This window comes from Amblyomma maculatum, chromosome 1, assembly GCF_055883805.1.
Source record: "Amblyomma maculatum isolate TAMU_Amacu chromosome 1, ASM5588380v1, whole genome shotgun sequence".
NCBI lineage: Eukaryota > Metazoa > Arthropoda > Arachnida > Ixodida > Ixodidae > Amblyomma > Amblyomma maculatum.
Window position 1 is genome coordinate 19081016 of NC_139344.1, and position 20974 is coordinate 19101989.

The following is a 20974-nucleotide window of genomic DNA, read 5'->3' on the forward strand; positions in this document are numbered from 1 at the left end:
AAAGACTTCGCACTGCCCGCACGACGAAGGGGACGAAACCAAAAAAAACACGGCTGCAGGGGGATATTAAATCTCACCAAACGGCGACAGAGCAGCGACCAGCAAGGACGTCGAAATCTTCGCAAAAGGGACATTTTCAGACCTGCGAACTAAATTACGCTTTCCCGGGCGTACCAAGGCCCGCACCACAGCAGACGAGCAGCAGACAGCGATAAGAAACAGTTTCGTGCTTCGTCAGCTTCGTTATCTCCGTTGCCTTGGTTACCTCTGGCAGCGCCGCCTGGCCAATGCAAAATCAAGGGGGTGGGGCGATCAGAGTGTTGCAAGATTTTTTTAAAAAATTGAATGTCTTTATAAAATACCTTACCTCATTCCAAAGCGAAGCTATCAAAATGCCTATTCTGTGTATGTTGATTGATACTTTTTAATTTGTAGTAGTATAATTTCCTAATCTGAGTGGTTGGCCCCCCGACCTGTGACTATGCTGCGGTACCGCTAAACCGCTTTTGGGCCCAGCCTTCGCCAGCATTCTACTTCCGCCATGTGCATGCTGGGTGTAATCCGCCATGATGTTGTCGCTGGCAGCAGACGACGCAGCACGTCACTCACACTCGTTTGCATGGTCGCGTAGTGCGCGCAGACGATGCTGGCGCGATCAGACAGGCCGACTGCGGGTTCTTCACAATTCCAAAAGTACGTATGCACGAGTGCGGTAAGGCAAAGGATCCCTCTAGCGTTGCCGACTCGAATGGCTCGCATGGGCCAACACTCGGAGACCGACGCTAGTCCGGCAAAGTATCAAACTACTCGCCAGAACTAGAAGTCATGAATGTCGGCGATGCGGCAATGTCGACGGGCGGCCACAGGTCCAGACGCATAGTACAGCCAGTCGTCTGCGCCTAGCGTGGACAGGTCCGCGCCGCACTGCTTTGCCTTTCTTCAGCGCGCCCGATTTTTCGGGCACAGCGTCGACGCGTACGTTCCTCACTGATATCTTACAAGATCTTGCACGCACGTAAGGACAGCGCATGAAAAGCCGCTTGTTTGCTCGGTGGACCGTCGAAAATGACAAGGCATTCGCTCCATTCAGCCTGGCTGCGCTTCCCGCCGTCTGCTGCCAGCGACAACATCATGGCGGATTATACCCAGCATGCATCGTTTCATGCAAGCTCCCTATAGACCATAGAGTTTCTTACTCTTACCTAGAGGGAAAGCTGGGCTGCCGTCTATGGGAGTTTACATGGAGTTTCCAGACGGCCAGTTCAGCCACCATGGGCGCTCAAAGCATCATGGGCCGGAGAGCTACCGAGTGCAGAACTACAACTTTTGGCTAAAAGTAATGCAAAGATAAACGTTGTTCTACCGTAAATAATGTCCTAAGATTGAATATTGTGACTATAAATTGCAAAAAGAGAGAGAAACAGAATGCCAGTGTGAGATTTATCCAATATAAGCGATGACCCTTTCTCCTATTGGCTTAGTTTTGAGCAGCACAAATACCAATATTTCACAGTTAATAGGCACACTTTGAAACAAAAAAAATGTTATGAAAATATTTATCGTTGTGCAATCACTTAAGGAAGTTTTTAGTGGCGTTTCGGGAAACAAAAAACATTTATTGGCGACGTCTGCTTTTGCGCCTTCGCTACTATGGCTTTCGCGGTCTATGTACGCACCTTCAGATGATGATGATAACAAAAAAGAAACATTGCAGTAACGCCACTCCACGTACCCGAGAAAAACCGACTGTCCCGCAACAAGTAGCACACCGGCCCATGATTCTTAGCGCGCCCATGGTGGCTGAAGTGCAGCGCCCTCAGCTTTCCCTCTAGTTAGTGTAAGGAACTCTATGCTATAGACCTCCTTCACTCCGGCTACGTCACAAAAATGCGGTGGCGCTGTCGTCGTTAGTGACTTTCGCGTGGTAGGCAAAAACACGCTTCAGTCGCTTTGCCTACCGTGATTGTGCGATGGCTTGCTGCTGCCGGGGAATGCAGAGCACCATGCCGACTAATCGCGTCGATATGACGTGTTGAAAGACACACAAGAGGAAGTTTAGTAAGCTTGCATAGGTTTCTTGCCGACAATGGTCGCCGTAAACAGTGGTGGGCCGCCGCGGTGAGCGCCAAGGCTGGATACCGACGCCTGCTCATCGAATATGTGGCAAATACTTCGTCACGGCTAAGCTGAAACTTATTCACCTTTACGCCAGAGCGGTCTACCGGATCAAAGGTCGCGAATATCTCGAGTTCGGCCTTTTTACGACGCGTGATGGGATCTTGGTACTGTTTTAGTGCTAGTGCGGGCGCGGGTGCGCAGGTAACATACGTACCTGCGCGTTTCTTTGTTGGAGCATGCGTAGATGTTTTACCTTTGTAAACTGTTCCTCAAACCCGTTTTTTCGCTGTGTATGTAAGCGCAGTGAGCTGCTACGCAAGTGATCTGTGTAGCACTCCTCGATCCGTGATGTACCATATTGCATGGCTAAACTTCGCCGCGTTCACTCCAAATTATTTTAATCTACTTCCTGATGAAGATTGCCACTTCACGTTGACAGCTACTGATTTGGATTGGAGCTGCATTTTGTATTTATGCCGAGCGCTTTTATTTGTATTCACAGCGGCTGATTGTGAATGCGAGTTGTGGGGTTTATCCTACATTGAAACGCGGTCACAGTGGCCGAGACCGAACTGGGCCGCCCTAACTACGGAATCACGGGTGAAGGTAAAAACGGCCCCAGAAAAGAGTTCCTCAGAAGATACAGTCCCGAAAAAAAGGTCCCTGAAATATATAGCCCCGGAATAATCGTCCAGAAAGGTCCTATCAGGAAGCGGCCCCTAGGAAAAAATGTCACCGAAGAAATTGGCTGAAAATCTGCCCGGAACTCACTCCGCGAAAAATTGAACATCTTATTGGACGCCTTTTTTTTTTCTTTTTTTTTAGAATAGATGCAACTATTGTTTGGGCAGTATGCCCTGGGTGTTTTACAGGTTTACAGGAACTGGAGAAGGCTTGGCGAGAAAGCATTGCAAAAAAAAAAAAAAAGCCCCACCACTATAACATCCAGCGAGTATTATACAGTGCATAGTTCCCAGTTTCCAAACTGGGAAATATCGCTCTTTAATATAGGTCTAATCACCCGGCTAATATTACACATTCGAGAGACGTGTTTGCCCTCGACAGCACAAATTTCGGCGCCATAACGTTTTTTTTCTTTTTCTTTGCGAACACACGGCATCAGTGCCATGTTTTGCAAATTTCAAGCGGACGGGTAGAAAAAAGCACTGTAGCATACATTATGACGGCTAGACACAAGGAAACTCAGTCTACGTTTTTAGTAAACAGAACTACAGAACGTAAAAAAAAAAATAAATAAAACGGCGGGGTTCAAAATATACATAATGTTCGCTAAAACAATGAACACAATGTAAGATAAAAACAGTGAAAGTTGATTACAATGAGCGTAATTCATCGCTGATAAGCCAAGCACCAGGCAAGGGGAAAGCTCGACGTTGCAGTACGTTTCATTGCATCTGTTTGGAGAGGTTTTATCCGGGGCCATTTGTTCCTGGGACGTTTTTACCGGAACTCACGGAACCACAGTGGCCGCTGCAGCTCGTAATTGTAATGCAAGCTAACAGCGCGACTACCCGTAATAAAATTGCTACCTTTATCGACGACAGCCGCCCACGAACAAAGCAAATATAACAGATGCGCAGCGTTCTGATCTCAACCAATAACGCAATGATACGCAAACCGTGCGGTGTCAAGGCTACCGTTGCCACACTGACCTAAATCATCTTAACCATACAGCCGCTCGACGCTAGCGAGGTGCTTCGTGCTTACCAAGAACGCTCATTTGCCGCTCGGTGTGAAGAATCCTCCGATTATGCTATGATGCTTCGAGCGGACTATTCGTACGCGGTACGAGCGCTATTTATGAGCGAGAAAAATCGCCGTCAGCTTACTCGACTCAAAGTAGTTGTAAGCATCCGAAACTTTGTAACTCTCGATGCGTTCCATGCATAATTTTCTGGGAGAAAACAGAAAATAGATGCCAACGTCGCTCATTTTCCTCGGCTGGCAGCAACGCTTCTCTTGTGCGCCTTGAACCCAATCCCCATCGGTACGGCGTGCGGGTCCGTACGCTGCACGCCGTGTACGTAGAGTTTTTCAGTGTATCGCTTCTGTTCTCATCGCTGAGGCTCACGAAATACTAGCACATGGTCACTTCGTCTGCCTAGAAGGCGCCTGCAAATCACAATAACACTGCCTTGACAAGCTCGGCCACAGTGTCCCGGCTGCGTATTTGGGTTTGCTTGGGACGGTGGCTCCGCGAGAGACAAATGACAGAAGAGACGAAGAAAGCGGGCTGTTCCGGCCAGCGGCTATCACTCCCCGCACCTCTCGCTCATTGGGTGCTGCGCGCGCGCCCCTTTTGTCGCCGCGCTTCTGGACGTCCTGCTCCCTGCACCTCTCGCTTGTTGGGTGTTGCGCGCGCGCGCCTTTTGTCGCCGCGCTTCTGGACGTTCTGCTGCTGAACGTTTTTTGCCCTGTAACGTCGTTTGTGCGCTTCACTGCCTACCTGCCGGGTAACGTCGCGTGTGCACGCTTCGGGCTGCTGCTGAATTTTTCGTTCGTGTAGCGCCGTACGCGCGCTCTTGGCTTCTGCTGAACTGTGCACGCTTCGGGCTGCTGCTGAATTTTTCGTTCGTGTAGCGCCGTACGCGCGCTCTTGGCTTCTGCTGAACTTTTTGCCTGCATTACCGGCTTCATTGTCGTAGTGCGCTGCAGCAGAAGAGAACGTCAAATGCTTTCGTGTCGCCCTCAACACTGATGGGGACGCGTACGAGTGGCTGAGCAGCTACAGCAATGCTACGAGTACGTCGTGGGTAGTCGACTGGGAAGTGGCCGATCCTAAAAGGTATTTTACTACCTGACTTGGCATGTGCTCGTTCCTTGTAGTTTTCTCTTGATTAACTAATTTTGCTTACACCCAATGTTCTCTCTACTGAACTGAAAGTTTTTGGTTGTTTCATTTTGTGTGATAGTATCTGTGCATTCAATTTGTTGATGGCCCAGCATCATAATGCACAAGTTAATGTGGCTTCTTAAATGAAGAATAAATGAGTATAGTGTAATTTCAATGTATCATTTTTCTAATATATGAATTGAAACAAAAGTCTGCTTAGTTATGCTGGAATGTAAATTTATATTTTTAGATTGTAAGCTCTACTTCTTGGGATGCAACTTTGAATTCGCCTGGCATCATCCAAATGACCTTGAGTGGACATACCGCACTTTTCTTACGCCAAAAACTAATCTTTATTTTTAGGTGTCCACAGAAAAAGACAAATACTGCAACTTTCTTTTCCCATAAACCACTTATTATTATTAACAATCGCAGAATGAAACGGCAGTATGACCTGGTGCAGATGCCCACCGAAAACCTGCACCTTACTTTCCCCCAAAACACACTTAAAGTAAAAATATATAAAAAGCATAATAAAAAGTGGTGGGGCATTCTACTTTCCAATTTATTTCCAACCTACAAGTCCCCCATGGAAAAAGCTACCACAGACAGCTTGACTGGGCCTACAGGCAGCATCTCGCAGTGCATTTCACAGCACAATAAAAATGGATATGAACATGAGAGCAAAAGCAGCGTTTACACTTCCTAAAGAATTATACACACATCAGATATCATAAATGAATACGAACATCACAGTAATATTCATTGCCTCATCATAAAATTTGTTGATTCGTAGCTAGGTGGAGCAGTAAAGTCAATGTGGGCTTTATTATAAAGTGATGGTATGCGGTAGTCAAGAGTGGCCCGGCCATAATTTTTTTTCGTGTATGTGGCACTGGTTTTACTTCCCTACGTAAGCTGTAAGCATGCAAGGGATGTGTGTATCATTTGGAGGGGTACATTTATGCATATAGAAAGACAGTTTGTAATCATATAATTTAGTTGCTTTAAGCATATGATGTTTAGTAAACAAGCGATCAGTAAATAGCTGGCTAGGGTTTCCATAAAAGTTGTCAAGAATTCGTAGCACCTTTTTTTGTAGCCGCTCTAGTTTATTATAATTATGGATGGTTGTAGCTCCTCAAACTAAAATGCAATATGAAAGACTAGAGTAGAAATTAGCAAAACATATTGCTTTTTTGAGCTTTACTGGAAGTAATCCTCTCAGCTTATAGAGACAGCCAACTGTTTTGCTTAATTCTATCGCCAACTTGCTAGCATGTGTGTTCCACGACATGGTTTCTTCAAACCAGACGCCTACAATTTTTTCTGAAGTCACACACTGCAATGCTGCACCTTGAAAGTGTAGGACTAGCTCAGTGTCACAGACTTTGTTATGAGGCTCGAAATAATACATTTAGGATTTTTAACATTCAAAGTTTGCTCAAATAACTATTTATGACAGTGTTCAATTTGGTAAAGGTTTGTGCGGAGAAAAAAATATTTGTGTCATCAGCGTACATGACCAGTTTCGGTGAAAGAGGCAAATTGCACGTCATTAATACATGTCGGGATACATGTAAAAACTGGGATGTGGTCACTGATATAAAGGGAAAGCACACCTGATAAGCACTGGTCACAATGTACAATTGGTAATGCAGATATCTAGAAGTGTGGCACCGGTATCGGTAACATGGGTAGGCAAGGAAATTATATTCGAACAAGTGGAAGCGCGAAGTATGGTTTCTAGGCACTCAGAAGATGAATCTTCACCAAGCATATTGATATTCACATCACCCATAACTAAGAAGGCTCCTTGCATTGAATGGAGGCTTGACAACAAAGTTTTCATTGATTCAAAAAATTGGGTTTTGTATCCTAATAGTGGCCTATGGACAGCTGCTATAAGAATATTTTTTAACCGTACCATAAAGCACTCAACACTGGTGTAATGCATGGTTATTCGCCGAGAACTTCGCAGGCAATTGAGGCTTTGCTTTTTACCTCTTAAGGTGAAGCTTGAGCATCCCCCTAATGCAAACCCCCTCTACAACCTTGCTAAAGCATGTCAAACCATACTTCCCATAGCTTTTGCTTGTGACTATTTTGAAGCCATTCTTATAGCCCCCCATTTTTTCCCTAGGATTGTATTCCACAAAAGGTGGAGATGCCAGCATAGCAGTCGCAACAAGACTGCTGGCCGGAACGCTACAAACTGCCCAGCCTTCGTTGACATAAAAGTCAAGAAAGTCACAAAGGACACAAAGAAGAGGGATGGCTTCTTGAAGCGAACTGTGCCGCTGCCTGCTGTCATCAGGGTCATGGATGACCATAATCATGCTACTGACTGCGCGGATGGCCTGCGGTTGCTGCGGAGCACGTCTGACACTCAGGCAGCATTTCATTCCTACTTTAATGATGGCCACAGCCCAGCAGAGGCCATAGCACTACACCAACGAAAGCTGGAAGTAGAGGATGACGGGCTAGAAAAACTGGCGAGTGGTGCTGTAAACCCGAGTGCCAACACAGTCTACAACTGGTACCGGGTCTGGCGGAAGGAACACTTTGGCAGTACTGCAGATCCTTTGACTAAGCTGGCTGAAAAGGCACCAGCCTATCTTCATAACGGTAAGTTGCAATATGCTCAACAGTACTATGTGATGGAGAAATTTTTTTTTTGCGATTTTATAGCCTCAGGGCATAAATCCATAACGTTGTTGCAGCCTGGAAAGGCCGACATCTGATGTTGCATTACAGTTTTCTTTTCCCTTCTAGAGGCCACGTCAGGCTTTAACCATAAAGCTTCGGAGCAATGGCCATGTTAGTCTCCACTTTTCAATACCTGGAACTTTGAGATTTGCAGGCCAAACAGTCAGTTCTCTGTCTCGTGAACATTGTGCCTGCCACAGGAGCCGCTAACATAGTAATAGGCCTGGTGCATGAAAATGCAATGTAGACAAATCCCACTGATTTCATGTGGTATTTAATGTTTTAGCGTTACAAGCTGCAGTGAATATTTTCATATCTTAAACTTGTCATGAGCATGCATCTAGCCTGTGAGAGTTGATAGTGGGTATAACATGTTAAGTTGGCAGGAGCAATATAAAGTGACATGTCTGTGTTTGTACTGCGTCACATAAAATACCCCAGAAAAAAGATTGAATGGCTAAGATTCAAAACCATGAATTTCTCACAGCCTCATAGACACCATATGATTGCCATGTTACTTGCTGGATAAGGTGAACATGGCTTATACTAAGTGAAATGCAAAATCTCGTGATATGAAGGTGAAAAAAAGGGTGAATGCACCATAAGAATGATACGGTGCAAACAAGGCATAAAAGAAAGTGTACAATAGCCTATAAAAGGTGTTTGCAGTCATTAGCTTGATAACTGTTTGCCAGCAGTGAAACCTTACTCCTGGATAGCACAAACAGTAATTATTTCGTCTTTTTTGTGTCCTGTTTAATGATCCGACATCTAAAATATCATTTATGAAAAACTTCCCAATTCAATCAACCACACTATCAAAATAAAAAAAGAAATTCCTCTGCGTGTTTTCCATGATTCCAGAGACTTCTGACTTTTGTTACATGCACAGCTCTACAAAGCCCTCAATTATATACGCATATCTGCTGAGCAAGGGCGCCCTATTAAAAATCGGTTTTAAAAATTATGTGTGGAAAGCCATGATAAACAGTAAACTGTATTGGGTGGGTTAAAAGTAGTTCACATTGTGGAAAAGTGCAAAATAGACAAAGGACAGAGAAAGGAGAGGACGACACGGGTGCTGTCTAACAACTAAGATTTATTAGAAAGTATATACGGTGAAATGTGCGAAACCAAAACAAAACATCAAGGATTATGCTGCAATGAAAGGCACTTATCAATGAAGGCTATCTCATTTCCTTGTAACACAAAAGACTGTTATGCTACACATGTGACCGGCTTCTTAGCAATGCAGTAAGCTTCAAAAATATCCCTGCCCATCTGGTTGTTGCTGTAGTAATGGGTCGTAGTGTTAGCCAGATAGCAATTATGCTTTGGAGTCTTTCTTACACACGGAATTGAAGCTTACAGGTTTGTCATGTAGTATAACAGCAATGTTTTGTGTCTCAGAATATTTACATAATTTCATGCTGCATTTACTACTGCTTTCATTTGAGAATCCGAAATAAAATTTCTCATTACCACCTATTATTTACACTTCATTCTATTTTCATGTGTTAATTTAATGCAGGCACCACATTATTTCCGGTCAAAAATAAGTAAATAACCTAAACGGAGGCCATTTGCTACACAACAAGGGTGGGACCAAAGAGGGTCTTACTGCTCCTGATATCACAGAAGCACAGGCGGTTCTCGCACAATTGCTGCCTTCCCCATATAGTCATTTGTGAACACATTTCTACTCTCTAATATATTATCTTTCAGGCAAAAGAAATAATTGCATTGATCAACACCACAAATTAGGAGATGATATATTCTCCCTAATGCTTTCCTTCATTTCAGTGACTGTCAGCCTTACCCTTTCTCCACAATGAAATCATGCCATACTAGGCATCTCTCTTGGCCTGTATATACCTACCTAAAGGTTTAGAAAAATTCAGAAATTGTTGTCATCATAATCACAGATGAACACCACACTTAATGCATACTAATGCTCTCAAGTTTCACTTTCTAAGAACAATTTCCGAGTGGCAAGCTCTACCTCTACAAATGGTATTGATTACCATTGGCAACAAACTTTATAGCATATTTTAGAAAATGCATTTGTCGTATACTGCAATTTTATTTCATGTTTTTAATTAATGTTTGCCTTCTCATTGCATTTTGCTTTTATTTTCTACCTCCCTGCTTGGATCTAAAGAAAGGTCTCTATTATTTTGTACGAAAATAGTGTTCTGGTTACGTCACATGAAGCATTGACACAGTCGATAGTACAAGGTTAAAAGCACGTGTCACCTTTCGCAGGGATCGATGTCAGGATCACAAAATCTGAAGATGGTACCAGCTGGGCAGCTCTTATAGTCACCCAAATAATGAAGAGGACGCAAGGGCTGACTTCTGCCAAGGAGATTATATTCATCGACAGCACAGCCTCATGCGATGAGTCCCAAAGCAGCGTAACGCTGGTGCTTGCAGCGACCGTGGTTGGAGCGCTGCCGCTAGCGGTCCTGCTGCACAGCTCTCAAAGCACCGAGAGCTACAAAGCTGCTTTTGGCCTGCTCAAGCAGAGCTACCCGACGTGCTTCGGTGGTGCTCATGTAAGCATTAATGTGCATAGTGTTCATAACGGACCAAGTCATAATTACAGTTAGGTGCACAATTGTGAATTGATCTTGCCTCTCTCCTGCTCTGTTGGAAAGGGGGAGAACAAAATGAAACGTTCTGCAAATTTAATCTGACCTGTTGCATACACAAATCAACTTATAAATTTTCACCACCACAGTTTTTAAATAATAATTCCCAAAGACTATGTAATAAAAATACAGCATTAGCTTCCAATTCATTTTATAAGGTAATAGGCAAAGGCTATAAAAATTCTACATATCGTGATCATCAGCCAGACTATACCCACTGTAGGGCGAGGACCTCTCCCATATTCCTCCAACTAACCCAGTTCTGTGCTAGCTGCATCCACTTGACACCTGCAAACTTCTTAACCTCATCTGCCCACCTAACTTTCTGCCTCCCCCTGCTACGCTTTCCTGCCTTTGGAATCCAGTTTGTTACCGTCAGCTACCATTGGTTGTAGCTAATATCGCTAATACAGTTTTCGCCTTCTTTCTTGATATGAAAAGCTTCAAGTGCCAACCGCGTGTTTATTTTTGCTTCTGCCAAGAATCGTCGTCTCATGAAATCGCGGTGCACACTCGCAAGCAAGAATATGGGACACGAGATGAACACCTTTGTCATCTTTCTTAACATTTAGCGCATGCTCCCTCAGTCGCTTATTAATACAGCGGCCAGTCTGCCCGATGTACGTCTTCCCGCAGGAAAGTGGGATGGAATACACCACTCCAATGGTGCAAAGAACATGAGTAGTTCGGTGCCTGATTTGGCAGCCAAGACGCCCATCACTGCACGTGCGGGAGCAGAGCTTAGGGATAGAATGCCTCTTTGCTATCTTCTTCATATGGTGTGACACATTATGAAAATAAGGGACCATCACCGGCCTGAACGTTTCACGTTTGGCCTCCAGGAGGTCTGAGGCCAAACGTGAAACATTCAGGCCGGTGGTGGTTCCTTCCGCAGAATCCGCAGCTTTTTTCTGTGTTATGAGCACAGCCCAGTCTCCAATATGGCAGTGCCCGTTGGCCAATTTTGAAAAGGTTAATAACAGGCTACACAAATACCTTCAATAGGTCTCTCTTGCCACTGGCCATTGATGAATGGAATTCGATTCCGAAATCTATAGTCCAGGAATGTCTGAACTTGAAATTTAGACTGTTAATATCTGTCCAAATTGCTAAATTAAAATGAGCAGCATTTTGACTTAAATTTTTCTTAACTACCTTACTGTAGCCTCAAAAGTGAGTTTTGCTTTGTTCGCTCTCTCAAATTTTACTAACATATACGACCTGTCATTTGTCTGCGTAGCCTCAAAAGTGAGTTTTGCTTTGTTCGCTCTCTCAAATTTTACTAACATATACGACCTGTCATTTGTCTGCGTACTACTTTGTGCATATTGTGCTTCTATAAACCGCCTTAATGTGTAAGCATATGCTGACATGAATGCACTGGTGCCCTTGACCATTTGGTTTTTGCATTGTTCTATTGTTATGCACTGTATTGCAATGTTGTTACCATGCCTTTTTGTTTGTTTTCCATTGTATAAAAAATCTACGACAATGAACATTCTCTACTAGTCCTTGCTTCCCCAAAAATAATGCCCGCTCAAGGTCTTTAAGGATCAATCAATGATGACGGTAACAGTCTGGAAGGTAGAAGAACGAAACAACCAGATGTTAACCGAGTAAAAAGCTAGTCTAACTGATCTGTGTGTGTGCCTGTGTATGTGTCAATAAATGTGAAATACCAATAAAATCTTGTAAATAATTGATTAGAAAGAAAAAAAACAACCACAGGTCACTGGTGGGATACAAACCTGTGAACCTCGAATATAGTGTCTGGTACTCTTATCAACTAAGCTACAATAGTGGTTATTCAGTGTTCAAGTTTGCTCAATATTTGTGTGGCGTGTAACCTACACTTGACGGTGCTCACCAGAACCACCCTTGTCGGTGGTCCTCAGCTGTCATGTGGAATGTCAACTTAAAGGAAGAGTGGGAGCTGGGCGCTACCTGCGACATCAAGGCTTTCAGAAACAAGGCCCATATGGCAAACATTAGGCTAATCAGCAAACAAATGCAGGGAGAACAAGGTGCTCATTACATTATAATATATATATATCTCGTGAGGCAGACAGTCGCACCAGCGAATTCACCTTTCTATTTCAGATAAGCCGAAGCAGCAGCTACTGACTAGCCCCAGCTCATCACCACTTCGTCTTTTTCCCACGACTTGATAATGATTACACTTAGATGAAGATGAAGTTCACTCACACTGCTTACAACCTTCCCCCTCCAAAACGAAAGCGACCATCCTGGTCGTAAATTATAGCTTAAGGTCGGCAGTTAGTGTTTAAAACGCGACATGTGCACTACTTCGGTGTCAGTGCCGCGACACCGGTGATCGCGAACAGGCGATGCAGGTGTGATGAGATAGTTGGAAAAGTTTGTTCTAGAACCGTGTACGAGCCAATAAAACGGCTCAGAAACCTTTCACACAGGCCGGGGATGCGAGTAGATGTCCAGAGTAGCACTTCGTCTCCAGGGCTGAAAGACACTGAGCGATGGGTTGTATCATATGTGCTTTCCCTGGAAGCTTGAGTGGCTTCAGTTTGAAGGCGGGCACAATCACGGCAGTGGGTGATACGAGACACAAACTGTTCATGGGAAGGTGCGGCAGAAGGAGTGGAAACTGAGAAGAAAGATGCTTTGAGTGAGAAGGTACGGTGGTGGCCATAAACAAGAAAAAATGGAGAGTAGGTGGTGGTTTGTTGAACGGCAGTGTTGTAGGCGAAGGTGACAAAGGGGAGTAAAGAGTCCCAGTTGTTGTGCTGAGGGTGAATATAGGTGGATAGAATATCAGAAAGGGTGCGATGAAAGTGTTCAGTGAGACCATTGGTCTGAGGGTGGTAAGGAGATGTAGTTTTGTGCACTGTGCCTGAAGCATGAAGCACTGCGGCAAGGACGGTGGAGAGGAACGACTTACCACGATTGCTAAGGAGGAGGCGAGGGCCGCCGTGGAGAAGTATGGTGTGGATGAAGAAGTTGACGATTTCGGAAGCGGAGGTGGAAGGAAGTGGTGCGACTTCAGCGTATCGGGTGAGGTGGTCAACGGCAGTAACGACTCGGCAGTTGCCAGCTGGAGTCAAGGGCAGGGGGCCATATAAGTCTATTCCGACGACTTGAGAGGCGTGAAAGGACATAGGAGAGGTTGTAAGAGACTGGCAGGAGGCGACGTAGACCGCTTGCAGCGTTGACAAGGGATGCAAGACACTACATATTTCAATAGTGAGGTTGAAAGGCCAGGCCAGAGGAAACGACTTTTGATGCGGTCGTAGGTTTTGTGGTATCTAAGGTGACCTGCGGTAAGGTCGTTGTGAAATCCTTGTAGAATTTGAGGACGCAGGGAAGAAGGAATTACGGGAACCCAGGTGTGGCCCAGTGGGCTGTAGTTGTGCCAAAATAATGTGCCATTCTGTAACTTGAAATGTTTGAGCCGAAAACAAAGACGGGCATTTGGAGGTCTCATAACACCGGTGAGACCATCAATCAGCTTTCGACAGTAAGGGTCAGCACTCTGGTGGTGAGCCAGATTACAGTCTATGTCTGGCATGGGAGCAATAGAGGCGGCGCTCAAATAAAGAGTGGATAACTGTAGAGTTTAAATCGCGTGACTCCGTTGGGACAGGAGAGGAATGTGAGGACATGTGTTGCGATGGCGAAGCAATAGGGCAACGAGAGAGAGCGTCGGCGTCCTTGTGCTTCTTGCCCGATTTGTAAGTGACAGTGAAGTCGTACTCTTGAAGGCAGAGGATCCACCGCCCGAGACGACCGGACAAATTTTTCAAAGAGGATAATCAGCATAGGGCGTGGTGGTCAGTGATGGCCGTGAAGTGACGGCCGTACAGGTAAGGATGAAACTTCTGAACAGCCCAGATGAACATTCTTGCTCGGTAATAGTGCAGTTTTGTTCCGCAGTAGTCAGAGTTCGGTGTGCATAGGCAACAACATTTTCTGTAGAGATGTCTTGGCGTTGCAGAAGGACAGCGCCAATGCCATGGCTAGTGGCGTCGGTGTGCAAAATAGCCGGAGCTTTGTCATCAAAATCGCAGAGGATAGGACCCGAAGTCGGAGCACGCTTCAGAATTTCAAATGCTTCTTCGCAGCAAGAGACCAGACGAAAGGCATATCGGTGTGAAGAAGCGCATGTAAAGGTGAGGCAATAGAGGCTGAATCGCGGATGAATTTGTGGAAGTATGATGCCAAGCCGAGGAAACTGCGGAGATCTTTGACCCTAGTCGGGTGGGGAAAGTGCAGCGCAGCAGCGATTTTGTTCAGGGTCAGGCTTATTTCCTTCGCTGCCTACGAGATGGCCAAGAACTAATAGATTTTCAATGCAAAATGGCATTCCTTCGTGTTTAGCTGTAGGCCGGCACTGGAAAGAGCTGTCAAAACTTTATCGAGACGACTAAAATGATCAGAAAATGATGTCGCCTAAGTAACAGAGACATGTTTTCCATTTGAGGCCGCGGAGAACTGTGTCAATCATGCGCCCGAACGTAGCAGGAGTGTTGCAGAGTCCAAATGGCATTACATTGAATTCGTATAAACCGTTGGGTGTTGCAAAAGCGGTCTTCCTTTTATCATCTTCATGCATGGAGATCTGCCATTAGCCTGATCTTAAGTCAAGGCTGAAAAAAAATTGGGCACCTTGTAAAAAGTCGAGGGCGTTGTCAATTCGTGGGAGGGGATACACATCCTTGTGAGTGATTCTATTCAGAGCACGGAAATCTACACAAAACTGAACCGGCTTTTTTTTTTGCACTAGCACAACAACAACAGGCGGTGACCAAGAACTGGACAATGGGCATATGATGTTGCGTGCAAGCATGTCACGAACATTTTCCTGAATAACCTTGCGCTCAGTTGAAGGCATACGATATGGCTGGCGCCTAACTATGCCTGATCCGTCAGTGTGGATGCGATGCGTTGCTGCAGCGGGTTGACCCAATGCGCCGAAATTGACATCGAACGGGTCTGCGTGCTTGTTCAATATAGCGAGCAATGCGTCTGTCTGGTCTGCTGTCAGGTCGGTGCTGATTGTGTGGCGAAGTGCTGCACTGAGCGAGGCAGGGGATGAATCAGAGCGATCAGAGGTGGAAATGGGAAGAAGAGCGACAGGCTGGGCGGAAGCAACTGATGCAACAGTAGAGCCGCGGCACAGAAGAATGGGCTCCGATGTGGTGTTGAAGGCAGCAAGAAGAGAACCGCTACAAAATCGAAGAAGGGACACGATGATGATAACACCTCTTGACAGGAGATGAGGGCTGGGTGTACTCAGGACGTCACCATCGGTGACGGCGTCAGAAGTCACAGAAAGAATATCTTCGTTGTCCGGATAGAGGACGTTATCGGCAACCATAACTAAGCGGGAGGAAGGTCGTTCTCTATCGGCAACAACGCTGCCTGCAGTGACCTCAAGAGTGGGAGCGAAACACTTAATGTCTGCTGAGGCGTTTTGGAGGAAATCCCAGCCGAAGATGAGTTGATGGACACAGGAGGATACGACAGCAAACTCAATGAAGTGCAAGATACCGTCAATGATGACTCGGGCTGTGCACGCTTCACAAGGGTTAATATTCTCTCCATTTGCAGCACGTAAAGCAGGACTGTTGTAAGGAGTGCACACTTTTCAGAGTTTTAAACACAAGTCAAGCTGCATAACGGAAAAAGCGGCACCAGTATCAATTAAAGCTTCCAGTACATTTCCTTCAACGAATAGAGTCGACATGTTCGATTGGAGCAGTGGAGGAATTGGAGCGACGGCAGACAGTGCAGTTTTACCTCCGGAAACTGCACAGGCTAGTTTTCCGTGCGGCAGGCAGGAGCTGAAGATGGGGGTGAAGGGGAGACAAAGTCCGCTGAAAGGGTGATGGGGAGCGGCGAAGCGATGGCCGTGCTGTCATAGACAGGTCAGGGGAAGTCGACGGAGGTCATTGTTGGTGTAATATTGGTGAGGCGTAAGCTGGTACGCGTCGTCACGTCAAACGTACCTGTAGCTCGCACGCTCATCTCGCAGTCATCGGCGACAGACGCGTGTAACATGGCCGCGGATGCCGCAGTAGAAACAAACTGGACGAGGTGGGAGAGGCCGCCAATTACCACACACCGGTTGTCGCGAGGACAGGGCGGCGAGGCTGGGTGACACAGGCCAGTGATGGGCAGGAAGACGAGGAGGTGCCGCAGTAACTTCAGCATACGTAGGGACTTAGGAAGGGGCTGGTGGTTCTGTAGCCATGGGACGAGTGAATGAAGCAAGGTCCTCCTTGATAATGCCATGCAACTCAGGAGATTGAACAGGTGGACGTGAGAAAGCAGGCACCGACGAAATATCATTGTGGAGCTCTTCCCGTATAATAGAGCGGATCATGGTGCGCAGATCGGCTTCGGGAGCTTGGCTCGGATCACAGGTGTTGTTGAGGCGGCGCGACTGTAGGTAGTCAAGTCGCTGGCAAGTGGCACGAATGTCTGCTACATATATATCTATATACACGTATTACACTAAGAGTGCCAACAGCCACTGACACCAAAATAAGCATGGGAACTTTTTGTATTGATCATTGTGAAATAAATATGTGATCATGGCAATAGTTGATTCATACGTAGAACCTCTGTCATTACTGTCATGATTAATAATACCTGTCATGAGTGTATTTTCAAAAGTGTTACCATAATCCATCTATTTCTGTTGTCTGCTTCACCAGCCGTGTTGGTCTGTATATCACAACCATATTTATGAAGTGAGCATACTACAACATAAAATATTGTCTTGTTTACACTCGCTCTTCATTTAGACATGACTGAAAAAACACTTTCAGCTTGCACATTCATACGAGACCAAATATATTTAGAAAACAAATGCGATAACTAAAAACACATTACTCTGCTGACTATATTCCACTGCTCTCAGTTTGAGTTGTTTAAACATCTGTGCTTGTTTATTTTCTCTCCGTAGATAAATACTCTACAACCATTTTTTATTCTTAGTTTAGTGATACTGCACAGCTTGTGTCCATCACTCCTGAAGTGTATAACTAAAATGAATAAACAAACTAAAGAAGCTGGCTGAGCACCCAAAGAGGTAAAGCAGAACAATGAATCTGAATTGAATTTGAGGAAACGAAAAGGAAGAACCGTTTATAACATGTAGCGCAGCATTGTTGCAGGTAATGGCAATAGATCTGGATCAAAAGAGGAAAATATGAAGTCAGGGGGAAAAATAAAGTGAAAAGCATTAGGCCGGTATTACCAGGTAATGAATATCAGTTTACCAGTACATCACTTCGGAGGAAACTACATTATAGTTGCATCACGAGTGCTTGCATATGGGACAAACTGTGAGGATACCAATACAGATGGGAATTAAATTGGGGTCAGCATAGTAGAAGTGAAGGACATGGTGTACAGCCAAGGAAGACGAGGCAGTAAGGGTGGGTCTGGGTACAAACGAGAGTTACTGATGCCGTTGCTGAACCTGAAAATAAGACGAGTGGCAAGGCATGTTTTATTAAGGGAATAAGCAATAGTGAACTCTAAGGAAAGAAAAATGCCAAAAGGCAGCAGAAATTCAGGTAGGTGAATGTGGTTTGGAAGTTCGTCGGCCCAAGGCAGGCACATCTGATGCAGGACACAGTTAGGCGATTGAAGTTCCAAGATAAAGGTGCATGTCATGCAGTTTAGTTAGGTTACTACAAATTATAAACCTTTGCATATGCATGTTTTGTATGCTTTCTGCACTTATTGTTTTATTGTATTACATGGGTCATGTTTTACCCTCCTTATTTATCATTTATTATGCAAAAAAAGATTTCTGCTATTTACTTATGTGGAAAAATATCTTTATTGCGATTTGAACAATTTACTTGAAAAGCCCATTAAATAACTGCCAGCCTGTTATGAGACCGAACTGTAAATTGTTTAATCCACTTTTAGTTTGTTTTTTTTTTCGTCTGTGGACATGTTGAGGCCACTGTGTTTGCACCACATTTTGTATTTTGAGCAGGTTTATAATGTCTGCATAAGTGCGGTCCACAAACTTTCACTTCTTTCACCTGTATAGGCCCATAATTGTCATCCCCTGCATTTGTTCTTGGTTTGTGCAAATGCAGTATATAAATGTGTACTTTCTGTTTTTCAAAACGGATTCATATGCTGCAACATACTGCCTGTATTAAATTTCTGTTTCACCCCTTAAAATAATACCTGCTATTTATTTAAATAATGTTGTATATACCAAAATATATAAATGACTAAATATTCACTTTGCCATCCTGTGTAGCAGATAAAGAGGTACCATCTTGAATTGTTGCCCACTTAACTTGATGCAAAGAAGGCTGGAAATAAGCTGTAAAAATGAGCGCTTCCACTTATGTTCAGGAAACAAGAAGTTTCAGTCAGAACACTCTACACATGGCTGGCACTGAAGGATAATAGTTGTGCTGACTCCTCAAAAATAAACGCCTTTTGAATAGAGTCCAAACTTCGTTCCACTTGACCACATGAAAATTTCATGTCATTCGGGTGTTTCTTCGTCCTGCAAGAATGGCTAGAAGAAGACTGTGCAGGGACTGGGCAGTAAAGTTGGTAAGGAAATTGAAACCAGGTGTTCTTTCTAAAAGCAGAACAGGTGGAATTAAGCCACCGACGTTGAGGCTGAAGCCGACAGTTAGACGGAAGCTCCTCTGATTGGGAACAGATGTACATAACATACTGACACGTGAAAATGGAACGCAGACTAAACAATAACAAAAAAAAAAAACATTTCGGGACCCGTGTGGTCTTAATTGGGATGACATCGAAAGGAAGGAACAGTTCGTGCATGACTCGTTTTAAACAATACAGGTACGCGGCATAGCCGCGCTCTGCTGCATTTTTAATAATTATAAAGGCACGCTTACATTCAAATAATTGAAAGTACATGTATGCAGACAGAATTGCGTTTCGTAAGCACTGTCAGTGCTGTTTTGAAGCTTCAAAATACATGCATACAATGCACGCTAAAAGGGAATGTATACGTACCTAAGTACACACTTAAAACAATTACCTCGGTAATCTCTCAGAGAAATAATGCTCACCACACACACACACAAAAAAAAATAATAATAATAAATTGAAAAAGCATACGCCTCGAATCGCTGGACCGCGGGGTCTCTCAAAGCATCGCGCCGCCTCGGGGGGTGCATTCATCAGCCGATGGCAACAAGCACAGGTGCTGGAAAAGCTTTCCGGTATAAAAAAAAAAAGCGCTTAAATAGGTGCGCAGAAGCGCACTAAACGACACACGCCACAGGTTAAAAGCACGTAAATAGCTGATCAAGTCCGCCAGCTGGACACTCATCCGTCGATGGCAACACAAGTTCGGTTGGAATAACGAATTTAAGCTTAATTAGGTGCGCAAAAGCGCACGAAACAACACACGCCACCAGTTAAAAACACGGAAATCGAAACCTCGGAAGTCAGCCAGCTGGAGCAGCGTGCTACCGCGGCCAACATGACGCCCATTGAAAAACCATACTCTTTGAATAGCTGGGCCGCTCGGCCTGGCTCGGCTCTCTCAAGCTTGCGCCGCCTCGCGGTGGCCGACATGAACGCCCATTGAAAAAGCATACGCCTTGAATCGCTGGGCCGCTGGGCCCTGGGCCGCTGGGCTCTGCTCTCTCAAGCTTCTTGCGTCGCCTTTGGGGGTGTAGATGGTAGTCGGAACAGCCGACTTTCTTCGTCTCTTCTGTCGTTTTCTCTCTTGCAGAGCCACCGTCCCGAGCAAACCCAAATACGCGTCCCGGCTAGCCACTGTACACCGGCCGCGGTCGTGCTTTTTGCCTACCGTGGGATCGCTGACGAGAGCAGCGCCACCTCGATCGCCTTGTTTGTTTACAAACATGAAGGAGGTCTATAGACCATAGAGTTTCTTACTCTTACCTAGAGGGAAAGCTGTGCTGCCGTCTATGGGAGTTTACATGGAGTTTCCAGACGGCCAGTTCAGCCACCATGGGCGCTCAAAGCATCATGGGCCGGTGAGCTACCGAGTGCAGAACTACAACTTTTGGCCAAAACTAATGCAAAGATAAACGTTGTTTTACCATAAATAATGTCCTAAGATTGAATATTGTGACTATAAATTGCAAAAAGAGAGAGAAACAGAATGCCAGTGTGAGATTTATCCAATATAAGCGATGGTCCTTTCTCCTATTGGCTTAGTTTTGAGCAGCACAAATACCAATATTTCGCACTTAATAGGCAAACTTTGAAATAAAAAAATGTTATGAAAATATTTATCGTTGTGCCATCACTTAAGGAAGTTTTTAGTGGCATTTCGGGAAACAGAAACCATTTATTGGCGACGTCTGCTTTTGCGCCTTCGCTACTTTGGCTTTCGCGGTCTATGTACGCACCTTCAGATGATGATGATAACAAAAAAACATTGCAGTAACGCCACTCCACGTACTCGAGAAAAACCGACTGTCCCGCAACAAGTAGCACACCGGCCCATGATTCTTAGCGCGCCCATGGTGGCTGAAGTGCAGCGCCCTCAGCTTTCCCTCTAGTTAGTGTAAGGAACTCTATGCTATAGACCAAGTAATGTAGGAACAAAATTTAATAAATAGAATGACGGTTTAGTTAACCATTCTAAATCAATAATTAAGATATA

General features: G+C 44.9%; 1 protein-coding gene across 1 annotated transcript; it reads left to right on the forward strand.

The window, feature by feature from the left end:
- The first annotated feature begins 748 nt into the window (after positions 1–748).
- Positions 749–10293, forward strand: LOC146201899 (uncharacterized). Its single transcript, XM_084599678.1, has 4 exons — positions 749–790; positions 4785–4924; positions 7116–7600; positions 9947–10293. Exons 1-4 carry the CDS (start codon positions 749–751, stop codon positions 10291–10293), a joined length of 1014 nt encoding a protein of 337 aa, XP_084455804.1.
- Positions 10294–20974: the final 10681 nt, after the last annotated feature.

Coding starts and splice junctions, on each gene's coding strand:
- LOC146201899 (XM_084599678.1), top strand. CDS start 749: ATGGCTCGCATGGGCCAACACTCGGAGACCGACGCTAGTCCG. Junction 791..4,784: donor CGGAGACCGACGCTAGTCCG/GCAAAGTATCAA, acceptor TCATTGTCGTAG/TGCGCTGCAGCAGAAGAGAA. Junction 4,925..7,115: donor GAAGTGGCCGATCCTAAAAG/GTATTTTACTAC, acceptor TTTTTTCCCTAG/GATTGTATTCCACAAAAGGT.